The 13,230-nt window shown below is 39.9% G+C and overlaps 1 protein-coding gene across 1 annotated transcript in view; it reads right to left on the reverse strand.

Moving 5' to 3' along the window:
- The window catches only part of ddb1 (damage-specific DNA binding protein 1), an 84,985-nt gene that overhangs the window by 64,489 nt on the left and 7,266 nt on the right, over nt 1-13,230 (reverse strand). Inside the window, exons 4-6 of the mRNA XM_078549013.1 lie at nt 11,982-12,203; nt 8,676-8,790; nt 7,732-7,829 (exon numbers count right to left, since the gene is read on the reverse strand). Coding sequence (XP_078405139.1) covers nt 7,732-7,829; nt 8,676-8,790; nt 11,982-12,203 — 435 coding nt within the window. The remainder of the gene's footprint in view (nt 1-7,731; nt 7,830-8,675; nt 8,791-11,981; nt 12,204-13,230) is intronic.

A 13,230-nucleotide genomic window follows, 5' to 3' on the forward strand; every position in this document is an offset into this window, starting at 1 on the left:
TAAGATGGACTTAAAGATCTCATGGCACTTGCTTAAGAGGAGCAAAAAAAGCTCTCACTGTCCTGGTCAATATGTATCCCTCAATAAAAAAGATTATCTAGCCATTTATCTGTTTGTGGGACCTAACTATGTCTAAATTGATAAACAACAATGACTATATTTCACACTTAATTGGTTGTAAAGCACTTTGGAAACGCCTGTGGTTGTGAAAAGGCGCTATTTAAATGCAAGCCTTTCTTTATTTCTTTAAGCAATTCATTTTTGCTTCCAATTTTTCCTCTCCACCTGACCCATGGTGGCGTACATCTACTGGCTCCAACAGGCCAACAATACATGACCCGAATGGCCATTTTCATGTGCAACTTTTTAGACCGTAAGACATACAAGCAGAAGTAGGCCATTCGGCCCATCAAGTCTGCTCCGCAATTCAATGAGGTCATGGCTGATCTGATTATCCTCAACGCCACTTTTCTGCCTTTTCCCCGTAACCCTTGATTCCCTTACTGATTAAAAATCTGTCTATCGCAGCCTTGAATATACTTAACGAGCTCTACAGCCCTCTGCAGTAAAGAATTCCATGGATTGACTACCCTCAGAGAAGAAATTCATCCTCATCTCTGTCTTAAATGGGTGACCCCTCACTCTAAGTTTATTCCCTCTGATCCTAGACTCTCCCGCAAGGGGAAACAACCTCTCGGCATCTACCCTGAAAAGCCCCCTAAGGATCTTATATATTTCAATAAGGTCACCTCTCATTCTTCTAAACTCCAATGAGTACAGGCCCAAGCTACTCAATCTCTCCTCATAAGAAAATCCTCCATACCCAGGATCAACCTAGTGAACCTTCTCTGGACTGCCGCCAATGCCAGTCTATCTTTCCTTAGATAAGGGGGCCAAAATTTATCACAATATTCTAGGTGTAGTCTAACTAGTGCCTTGTATAATTTTAGCAAGACTTCCCTATTTTTATACTCCATTCCCTTTGAAATAAAGGCCAATATTCCATTTGCTATCCCTATTACCTGTTGAACTTGTATGTTAGCTTTTTGGGATTCATGCACGAGGGCTCCCAAATCCCTGTGAGCTGCAGCCTTTCTCCATTTAAATAATATTCAGCTCCAAAGAACCTACCAAAGTGCATAACCTCACATTTTCCCACATTATATTCCATCTGCCAAGTTTTTGCCCACTCACTTAACCTGTCTATATCCCTCTGTAGACCCCTTGTGTCATCCTCACCACTTGCTTCCCACCTTTTTTGTGTCATCCGCAAACTTGGCGATAGGACATTCACTTCCCTCATTTGTCATTAATATATATTGTAAATAATTGAGGGCCCAGCACTGATCCCTGTGGCACTCCACTAGTTACAGGTTGCCATCCTGAAAATGCCCCACTTTACCAACTCTGTGTCTACTATTAGTTAGCCAATCTTCTATCCATGCTAATATACTACCCCCAACACTATGGGCTCTTGTTTTATTAAGTAGCCTTATGTGTGGTACCTTTATTAAACTTCTTTTGGAAATCCAAATATATTACATCTACTGGTTCCCCTTTATCTATCCGACTTGTTACCTCCTCAAAGAATTCTAATAAATTTGTTAGAGTCATAGAGGGCTACAGCACAGAAAAAGGCCCATCAGCCCATCAAGTCTGTGCCAGTCAAACAAGTACCTAACTATTCTAATCCCATTTTCCAGCTTTGTATGCCAGGTTAGGCATGATTTCCCCTTCATGAAGCCATGCTGACTCTGCTTGATTAGATTATGTATTTCTAAAATTCTCTACTATTACATCCTTTATAAAAAGACTCCAACATTTTCCCAATGACAGATGTTAAGCTAACTGGCCTATAGTTACTTGTTTTCTATCTCCCTCCCTTTTTGAATAAGGGTGTTACATTGGCCGTTCTGCAATCAACTGGGACTTACCCAGAATCTAACGGTTCTTGGAAGATTACTACCAGTGCATCCACTATCTCTGCAGTTATTTCCTTCAGTATCCTAGGATGCAACACATCAGGTCCAGGTGACTTATCGGCCTTTAGCCCTTTTGTTTCCCTAGTACTTTTTCTCTCGTGATATTTATTGTATTTATTTCCTCCCCCGCCTTTTGCCCCTTGATCATTTAGTATTTTTGGAATGCTGTTAGTATCTTCTACCGTAAAGACTGCAGCAAAGTATTTATTCAACTCCTCTGCCATTTCCTGGTTCCCCATTATTATTTCCCCAGCTTCATTCTCTAAGTGGCCTATGCTCACTTTGGCCTCGCTCTTCTTTCTAATATATTTAAAGAAGCTTTTACGGTCTGTTTTTATCTTACTTGCTAGTTTACCCTCAAAGTTTATTTTCTCCCTCTATTAATTTTTTGGTCATCTTTTGTTGATTTTTAAAACTTTCCCAATCCTATGGCTTACCACTAATCTTTGCCACATTGTACGTTTATTCTTTCAATCTGATACTGTCCTTAACATGCTTGGTTAACCATGGTTGGTTTATCCCCTTCCTGGAATCCTCCTTCCTCACTGGAACATATCTTTGTTGAGAGTCATGAACTATTTTCTTAAACGTCTGCCATTGTCCATTAACCGTCTTTTCTGCTAAACTGCTTTCCCAGTCCACTCCAGCCAACTCTGCCCTCATTCCATTGTAATTACCCTTATTTAAGTTTAGCAGTTGTTTCCAACCCAAGTTTCTCAATCTGAAACTAAATGCTAAATTCTATCATATTATGGTCACTGTTTCCTAGGGGATCCTTTACTCTGAGATCATTTATTAAACCTGCCTCATTACACATTACCAGATCCAAAATAGCCTGATCCCTGGTTGGGTTCACAACATATTGTTCGAAGAAACTGTCCCAAATACACTATGAATTCTTGCTCGTGGCTTCCTCTACCAATCTGATTTTCCCAATCTACATTAAGATTAAAGTCACCATGATTAATTTTTAAAACTTATTTACATGCCCTCATTATCTCCTGATTTATTCTCTGTCCTACAGTATAGCTACTGTCAGGGGGCTTATAGAGTACTCCCACCAATGTCTTCTTCCCCCCACCTATATGGATTCTGCATCTTCCAATCCAAGATCCTTTCTTGCTATCGTACTTATTCCATCTCATATTAAGAAAGCAACCCCACAACCCATCCTTCCTACCTGTCCTTTCGAAAAGTCACACACCCCTGAATATTTAATTCCCAGCTTTGATCTCCTTGTAACCACGTCTCCGTATTGGCTATAAGATCATACCCATTAACCTCTATTTGCGCCGTTAATTCATTTATTTTGTTCCGAATACTACTTGCATTTAAGTAAAGGGCCATTGATTTTGCCTTTTTACCATTTTTCCCCCTTTTGACCCGATTTTCTGTTTTTTTTTTAACGCTTGTACACTCTGTCCCTTCCTGTCACATTCTGGGTATCATTGCCGAAATCGCTGCCCTGCAAGGCTGCCATGTCCTTTTGCTTTGTAAGCCTACGTATCCCCCTCTCCCCCACCCCCCCACCCCACATTTAGGTTAAAGTCCTCTCTACAGCCCTAGTTATTTGGTTCGCCAGGACACTAGTCCCAGCACGGTTCAAGTGAAGCCCATAACACCAGAACAGCTCCCTTTTACCAGTTCAGGTGCCAGTGCCCCATGAGCTGAAATCTAATCCTCCCACACCAATCTCTGAGCCATGCATTTAACCCTGACTTTATTTACCCTATTCCAGTTTGCCTGTGGCTAAGGTAGCAATCCTGAGATTACTGCCTTGGAGGTTCTGCTTTTTAATTTTGCTCCTAACTGTTCAAATTCTTTCAGCAGGGCCTCCTTTCTAGTCCTATCAATGTCATTGGTACCAACATGGACGACAACAACTGGATCCCTCCCCTTCCACTCCAAGTTCCTCTCCAGCCCTAAGGAGATGTCCTTAGCCCTGGCACCGGGCAGGCAACACAGCCTTCAGGACTCACGCTCACAGCTACAGAGAACAGTATCTATCCCCCACCACTATTACATTTCCTCCCCCCACCTGAATGGCTCCCTGTGCCAAGGTGCCGTGGTCAGTTCGCTCATCCTCTCCACAGTCCCCACTCTCAGTCATACAGCTTGCAAGAACCTCTTAACTGTTGGACAGTTGCAGGGGCCGAGGCTCCTTGAACGCTACCCCTGGGTCCCCAAACCTGCTTCACCTGCAGTCACACCCTCCTGTCCCTGATCACGGACCAAATTTGAATTACCTAATATGAGGGGTGTGACCGCCTCCTGGAGCGAAGTTTCCAGGTAACTTTCCCCCTCCCTGATGCAATGTCTGCTGCTCAGACTCCGGCTCCTGAACTCGGATCCGAAGTTCCTCGAGTTGCAAACCCTTGGTCCAGGTATGTTCGCTCTGGATCACCTTGGTGTCCAGCAGCTCCCACATGCTGCAGTAGCAACACATCACCCGTCCTGCCATCACGATCATATTTTATTCAATTTATTAATTACTCTAGTATCTACACTCTTTACACTTTATTGTAATTATTTTTTATCCAGACCAGTATCGATCTTATACTTGAGAAGCTAACAAAAAAGTTGCAAATGAAGGATGATTAACTTAAAGTTTTGAGGACAGCCCAGGGCAGGCTACACAATCATGGAGATGGGTGGAGCATAGGAAAGTTCTCTGGTTTTGATTTATCTGAGTGTTTGCTGAGAGGGTTAGTTGCAATTTGGATCTGATGCAGTTTGCAGCTCACAGAGAAGTTAGCCAAAATAAATGACAGTTTGATCAACCTGCACCATAAGCAGAATAAAGAACTAAGTCATCATTGACCATGTGGAATGAGGGTTAATCTCAGTTTGAATCTTGAGGGAACAGAAGCTTGAAGATTGCCTAGTTTGAAGCTAGTGGGAGAATCTGGTGTGGGCCTCAGTGTCTTGTTGCAACAGAAAGTAACCAGCTGAATTAGCTTGCGGGTATTGAAAAGTAACCAGAACAAGGGACTGGGGCATCTACAGTCAAGAGATGGTAAGTTTTACCTCTGAGAACAGCTGGAGCTGAGTAGAATTCTCCAGAGGACTCTCACATTCTTATGGGTAGTCCTGACAGAAGGAAATAACTTTAAGATTGATGTAGCTTTTAAGAGAATTCTTGGGGGAAGAAAGGAATAAACGAGTGCATAATGTGTGAAGTTATAAACCATATTGTTAGGTTAATCATATTTGCTTAGTTTATTTTGTTCTATATATAGCAATTATTTTGTTTAAAAAACACAAAATCTTGTGGCGTAGCTCTTTTGGTTAAAATGAGGTATTCTGATTTCTTTCTAAATTTCAATGGTCCCTAACCAGATCATAACACTGGATGGTTCACATTAAGCCAAGAGGGAGTGAAAAAACGGTACATCTGGTTTTGTTTCATGTGTTAATACATCATTATTACGTATAGTTTTTTTCTTTATTCTTTTACAGGGGGTGGGGTGACCTTGGCTAGGCCAGCATATACTGTCCATCTCTAATTGTCCTTGAGAAGGCCGTGGTGAGCCACCTTCTTATTATCTTAATAATTAAGGTTCAATGTTTATTTGTACCGAAGTTTATCTTGATAATTGTTCATTTCTTCAGCGTTTATGGTCACTACATACCCCCCCACTCCCACCCAACATACAACTTCCATATCCAGAGGTGGTCCTCTGGGTGAAATGTAAAAGATGGCCCCATTTTTGAAGAAGAGCAGGGGAGTTATCCCTGGTGTACTGACTGATATTTATCCCTCAATCACTACCATAAAAATAGATTATCTGGTCATTATCACATTGCTGTTTCTGGGAGTTTGCCGTGTGCAACTTGGCTGCTGCATTCCCTATATTACAGCAGTGATTACACTTTAAAAGTAGCTCTTGGTTTAAAAGCACTTTGCGATGTCCGATAGTATGAAGACCGCTATATAAATGCAAGTCTTTCTGAAATTGGAGTCTGTCATCTCATTGTTCTGCCACAAACTGCATTGTGGGCCCCCTACACAGCCAGCAATCAGTGAAATCAAACGATTTGGCAAAAAACTTCCCCTTCTCTACTCTCGTATCCCCTATAGAAAACTTATTGAAGGTTAAGCCTTTCTCAAAGAGGTGCAATTTGGTTTTTAATGGTGATCTGAATAATAACTACCACTGAAGAACTGACCTGGCCCAGAAAATATAATTTTATATTCGTGGAATGTTTTTAAATGTCTCTATTATGATTAGTTACTAGAATTTTAAATAACTTTTTTTTAAGATTGTTCACGATATTTAGCTTTTACCTAACTCCAGGAGTATGTCCCAATCTTTATTCTGCTCTCTGTAAAATTGTTAAAAAACAATTTGATTATTAGTGCTTTTCATTTCCTGGCTAGCCGTCCATGAGAACTCCTTAATGTGACTGGCTACTTGGACAACTTGATGGCATCGCTGCAGTTCAACATTGAGTATCCCCATTAAACAAAGCTAGAACCAACTGCACATCAAGATAGCTCAAGTTCTCACCACAGAGATTACTAGATTAATCTGTTAAGCTTAAAGGTCAGTGGGAGCACCCTTACTTCACTGATGACTGCAAAATCCAGGCCACTGAGGCAGTATTGCTCAAACACCTTGTCTCCATCACAGCTGAAGGTGAAATATGGCTGTTGTGAGGTCCCTTGACACCGCAGTTCTCTGATTAACTATTTTACTAATGTTTTTGATGGCCTTTGCTATCAACCGCATTACCCTTTTAGTAAAACAAACTTCTATTCCAAAACCTCCCATTCCACATATAAAAAACAGAATGTGCATTTATATAGCACCTTTCCTGTGCTCAGGACGTCCCAAAATGTTTCACAATGAATAACTAATGTAGTCACTGTTATTATGCAGAAAAATGTGGCAGCCAATATGTGCACAACAAACTTTCATAAACAAAATGAGATAATGACCAGTTAATCAGCTTCAGTGGTGCCGGCGAAGCATAAACGGTGACCAGGACATGAGATCATGGGTTCTTCTACGTCCCTTGAATAGAACCTCAGCTTAAAATTTCATTTGAAAAACAGCGTCTTGAACAATGCAGCACACCCTTAATAGCACATGGAAATATCAGCCTAGATTATTTGCTCAACTTTTGTCTACAAGGGTTGAACTCGCAACCTGCTGACTCAGAAGTAACAGTATAAAACTAGAAGGCAGATCAGAATGATAAAGCATTGGAAAGCTCCCTATTAGCAGGGTGTGCAATGTCAGCCAGACAGGGTTTCATTTTGCAGGGGTTGAGGCAGGAAAATGAGAATGAGCAATGCCTAGGAGAAGTCTGGCACCTCTGGAACACCTTCCACATCAGTTCAATTTCTGGAAGCATCTGGTCTTTCTTCATGATGTGGACCATGGAAGGCAGAACATAGTGAAGACCCAACATAGCAGATGTGTGAGAGACCTGTGAGGTTGTTCTCCAACAGGTAGCAAAAGATATTACTGCCGTACTTTTCAAAGTACAGGATAGTTCATTGTTTACACTGCTGCAATAAAAAGTCAGCCAAAAACACTGTCCTATTTCCTGCCAACAGTGTCTTTATACGTAGAAACCTGAATGAATGGCGAAGGACTTTAATGCATAAGACAGGAAACAAGGCAGCAGACAAGATCAATCAAGTCATGCTCAAATGACTGAGGAATCTGCATTACCAACTAAAGTTTCAAAGGTTTTCCATTACTTAACACAATTATTGTTGAGTCCTGATGTTTTGTACCTTGATAGCTGGTGGTGCAATTGCGAGGTACTTGTCTCCATTGTGGTATGTAATGGACTCTTGGCCTATGATTAGTGCTCCTCCAAATGGTTCTGGGACTGAACACAAAACACATGTACATCAAACTACAATTCCACTATTCTTTGCACTCAAACTTTTATTCAAGATAATCTGATTTAATTTAACAACCTCGGAATGCCAGGGAGCAAGGCTAATCAACTTTTAAAAATTAAGCAACACACAGGTGATATTTTGAGAAGCAGCACAGTGACTATAAAATGGAGCATTAGCTACCAACCAGTGAAATACAGAGAATCTCTAGGTTCAAAGTGGAAGAAAACTTTACAAGTACCCTGCTTAAGCAGATGGTTAAAAGAGCCATCAGTAGTTTTGTGGTTAAATTCACTGTCAAATTTGATATTAAGCCATATTGACCAGAAGGGTCTTATGTTCGATTCCTGGTCTCCAGTGAGTTAACTGATCTCAGCCTAGCGATAATTGGGGTGCTGCAATTGACTAACAAAGGGAAAATGAAAATTAACTAGGACTGTTAAACCTGATTTCTACTTAGTGACCTCTGCTAGAAAGAAGCACCTTCAACAGTTGAGAATACGATCAGGCTTTGTTGTTTTGCCATCTGTGTTGACTAGGCTCACAATCGATGATTCCTCTAAATTTTTCCTTGTCGTGAGCAGCCTGTATATTTCAATGCGCAGTACCTTTAAACTTTACTGCGAAGCTGCACAGGTATCTTAAGTCAAGAGTGTTGTTTTAGTACAGGTGGTGTTAATTTGGACAGTGCATCTTTGTGCCCTATTATTGTAATTTGAGGAATATCACTGGTATCTCAACTGCATTACCTTTACTTCACAAACCTGTTGAGCATGAATGGTTAAAGTAGAACAGTCCTGAAGATATTTTAAAAAAACAAGAAAGATACCAACCTGCAATGACCATTGATGCCTCGGCCTCCATATTTTCCTGTTTCCAGGGTCCCTTGTTAAATTCTTTCTCTCGCAAAGAAACTTCATAGGTCTTTACATGACGTCCCTGTGGATCCTAAAAGAGAGTATAGGAAGCTTAAAAAGGAATCTTAAAGTATACCAATAAGTTGGCAAGTCCCATGAGGCAAGTTCCTGATCTTGGTCACAGCCGATACAGCTCTGGAGACGGGGGAAGAAAAAGAGAACACAAAACTCCTTTCCCACACATTACTGTAGTGAGTTATGGAGAACCACACGCCTCAGGATGATGTCACCTGCTTGCTAATGATGCATGCCATCCCTAAAATGTGTATACAGGGAAAGGGGGAAACTCAGTAAATAAAACCTGCAGGGCTGGGGTACCATGGAACCAAATGGATGAAAATGTGTGTGTCCCTTCTAACTTACAATAGAATGCTGGACAAAAAAAGAAACTGTAAGAAACTACAAAAATGTGAAAACAAGTTAGTGCATCTTCAACATTTTATTTTTAGTAAATGTTATGCTCATCAAGGCACCTAGTTCAGGCACCTATTGTTTCCAAGCACTCACTGTCAAGTACAATACAGGTTAGTGAAAAGCAAAGCTCTTATTTCTCTACAGTATTAATGTGCCTTCAACTCAACCTCAGCGTAGCACTTCCAACCGCACAAAAGACATTTTTATCCATTGCCCACCCAATACATCTCTGAATAAGACTGCCAACTTGTGTTAAAATAAGTGCAGTTCTGTCCTTTGCCCCTATCTGATTATCCTCTTAATATGGATGTGCTTTACAAAGCCTCTTTAATAGCCTTTTGTTTTCTTCTTCTAATCAGAGGGTAAGGAAAGAGACATATGCTAAGTACATGGACAGCAGGAAACAGCATGATAAAGAAGAAAAAAATAGTAGGGAAGTCAAAAAACAAATAGAAGGGTAAACAGTAACTAAGGAACATAAAACAAAATAGTGAAAGAATAATACAGGCCCATAAATAAAGAGGAAAGTCGTGATCAGAATAAGGCCACTTAATGGACAGGATAACATCACAGGCAATGGTAGAGAAATGGCAAGTATTAAATAATTACTTTGATTCAGTATTTACCAGGCAGAAAGAACAGGTGGACATGACATCGAATGATGGGATTAGAAATGAAATAACTGCATTTGAAACAAGAGCTGAAATAAATAATCAAACTTGAGAATAAAACCCCTGTGCCAGAATCAGAACAGGTTCAGATTCTAATATTTTAAAAGAATCTAGGGAAGAGATAGCAGGGGCATTACTACGTATCTTTAATAATTCATTAGAGAAAGGTATAGTGCGAGAAGATTGGCTATCTGCTCATGTTAGGCCATTTTAAGAAGGGAGATAGAACGTGTCCAGGGAGCTACAAGCCAGTCAACTTGGTGTTGGCGGTAGAAAAATGTAACGGAATTAAGGAAAGAATATCTAGAAAACAAATTATAATAATGAATAGTCAACATGAATTTCAAAAAGGAAAGTCTTGCTTGGCCAACCTTGTTACATTTTTTGAAGCGGTAACAGAGAATATACAGTAATTTATCTAGACTTTCAAAAGAGCTTCAATAGGTGCCATACAATAGACTAATGAATAAGGTCTGAGAATGCAGAGATAGGGGAAAAGCAGCAAAATGATAGCTAGCTGGCTTCAAAACAGAAAGCAGAGTAGGGGCAATGGGAAGTTATTTAGACTGGTGGAAAGTGGGAAATGATTTTTCACAAGGATAAGTGCTGGGATTATTTGTTCAAAATTTATATTAATGATTTAGACTTTAAAATCAAAAACAATTTCTGAATTTGCAGACAACACCAAATTTTGGGGTGTGGGGGAGAAACACGATACTGAGCAGGACTGCAGCAAATTACAAGACAACATTAATAAGCTTGCAAAATAGATACATAATTGGCAAATGAATTTCAACATAAATAAAAGTGAGATATTACATTTTGGCAAGAAAAATAATGGGGTTGTATATTACTTAGATTCTTATTTACTAAAAGTGGTAAAGGACAAAGGGATCTGGGAGCACAAGTACACAAATCACAAAAATAGCAACATAGGTTAATAAAGCCATTAAAAAAAAGCAAATCAAGTACTAGGCTTTATTTCTAAAGGAACAGAATTAGAAAGTTTTAACATAATTTGTAGCAAACCTTGGCTAGGCCACACCTGGAGTACTGTGCACAATTCTGGTCACCATATTAAAAAAAAATACAGAAGTACTAGAAGGTACAAGAAAGATTTAAGGATGGTACAGGAAATGTGGGGCATGCCTAGCAGGAAGGAATGAATGCTGGATCTTTCTTCTCGAAAAGAGAAGGCTGAGGGCTAATCAAGATCTCCAGAATTATTAAAGGCTTTGATATAGAGTGGACACAGGGAAGGAAGAGCAATATCTAAAGGCCATCAATATAAGATGATCACCAACAAATAAAATAGGGATGTTAGAAACCGTTTTATTACCCAGAGGGTGGCGAGGACCTGGAACCCATATCAGAGGGGGTGACTGAAGCAAATAGCATAGATGTATTTGAGGGGAGGCTATAGAAGCATACAAGGGAGAAGGGAATTGAGAGTAATGCTGATGGTTAGATGAGGAAAAGCGGGAAGAGGTTCGAGTGGAACATAAATGCTAGCATCACCTGACTGGGTAGAATGGTCTGTGTTGTACATCCTGTGTGTTATTTATTCATTCTTGGGAAGTGAGTGTCACTGGCAAGGCCTGCGTTTATTGCCCATCCCTAATTGCCCCCGAGCAGGTGTTGGTGAGCTGCCCACAACTGACAGGCTTGTTAGGCCATTTCAGAAGACAATTAAGAGTCAATCACAATGGTATGCGTCTGGAGTCACACGCAAACAAACTGGGTAAGCATTGCAGGGAGTGAACCAAATGTTTCCGACAATCGGTAGTTTCATGATCAATACTATTGAGACTAGCGATTTACTAATTAATTGAATTTAAATCCCTCCAATTGCCACAGTAGGTCTCTGGAGCATTAATCGAGGCCTCCAGATTACTAATCCAGTAACATTGTCATTAAGCTATCATTCCTATTATGATCAAATGTTATTTTTTGTAGCTTTCCTTTATCTGCTATCTAAAAATTTTTAACATCTGTATGTGTCCCTTTTGTGTTACACTTATTCTCCGGAATAGAGGTAAACAGTTAAGTGTCTTACCCACTGCATCTCCTAGTCACCCCCACAAAGTTTTGGATTTCCAGCATCTGCCGTTTTTTGTTTTTAAGTCAAACTTCTTACCTGATACACAAAGCAAATAGTTGGGACCTGACAGCCGTACAGAAACTTCACATCAATTACATGCAGCTCTTCCAGACGGATGTTGAACGCCTTTAGTTCTTTGTTGTCTCTGTCCAATGGAATCACTTTGAAGAGGCCATCATACAGTCTGAGGCCTATCATGCGACACTCAGGGTCCACAATACCTATGATTCCAGTCTCAGAGGGGCGGCCGATACGATCCTGAAAAGAACATCAAAGGGATATTAACATTGCTTATAGAATGACAACCAGGGGTTCGGGAGCATACAGGAAGCTAAAGAGGTTGATCATTATTAAATGTTTGTTATAGGTGGCACATAATCTTGGTGTTCTATTCTGGTATTCTAACCCTGAACTGATTTTACTCATCCATATTTAAATGTGCTTTATTGACATGTATTTCTCAGCCATTATTGTAAAATTTAGTAATCAGTTTGAAAACTGTGAAGAGAAATAAATAAACTAGAAACGTTTCATGGACAACCTTGTAAAATGAACTGCCATGTAAGGATATCTCCACTTATGTTTTCTGGGCTGTTAAATGATTTCCAACGTCTTCTGTTTTCATTTATAATATTTATTCGACAGAAGAACAATACATAAAATAGCTCTTCACAGGGGTAAAAGCCCAGCAGGAACAGAGGTTTTTCAGCTGGTGAGCAGAGTCAAGGTCAATTTAAGATAGGCTTTTAGATGGCTTTTCAAGTAGAAAATTGGGTATCAAAGCAAAGTTGTTTTGGAAGGAATTCCAGAGGGTGGTTGCAGAATGGCTAAAAGGTCAGCTCTGATGGTTGAACAGAGGATGTGGTATAAGCATCAAACCAGAATCAGAGTTTACAGATTGAGACATAAAAATGTTCCATTTTTGGATCTTTAGTCTATATTTTTATTTTAAAAATTGGGTTCAACATGTAAACCATAAGTAAGCCTCATTCTGTATGGCCTTTAGCATGCCTTGGCCTTCCTAATATCTAGATTGTTTGTAGGCTACCCAGGGATCAACCAAAAAACACTTATTTCATTTGAGCTTACTAGTTATATGATGTACACTCATGTGATCTTCCTTTATTTATAAAGGCAGTGGAGTATACACTTCACTTGATTGCGGATAAGGTTGTAACTGCCAAACAGATTTATTAAACAATAAATGGATAAGTGAACAGCGATGACATACTGTGGATTTTACAGTACTATGTTTAACTCTCCTTGAGCTGCTAGAAAACAATCG

Source organism: Cetorhinus maximus, chromosome 9 (genome assembly GCF_964194155.1).
Source record: "Cetorhinus maximus chromosome 9, sCetMax3.hap1.1, whole genome shotgun sequence".
Lineage (NCBI taxonomy): Eukaryota > Metazoa > Chordata > Chondrichthyes > Lamniformes > Cetorhinidae > Cetorhinus > Cetorhinus maximus.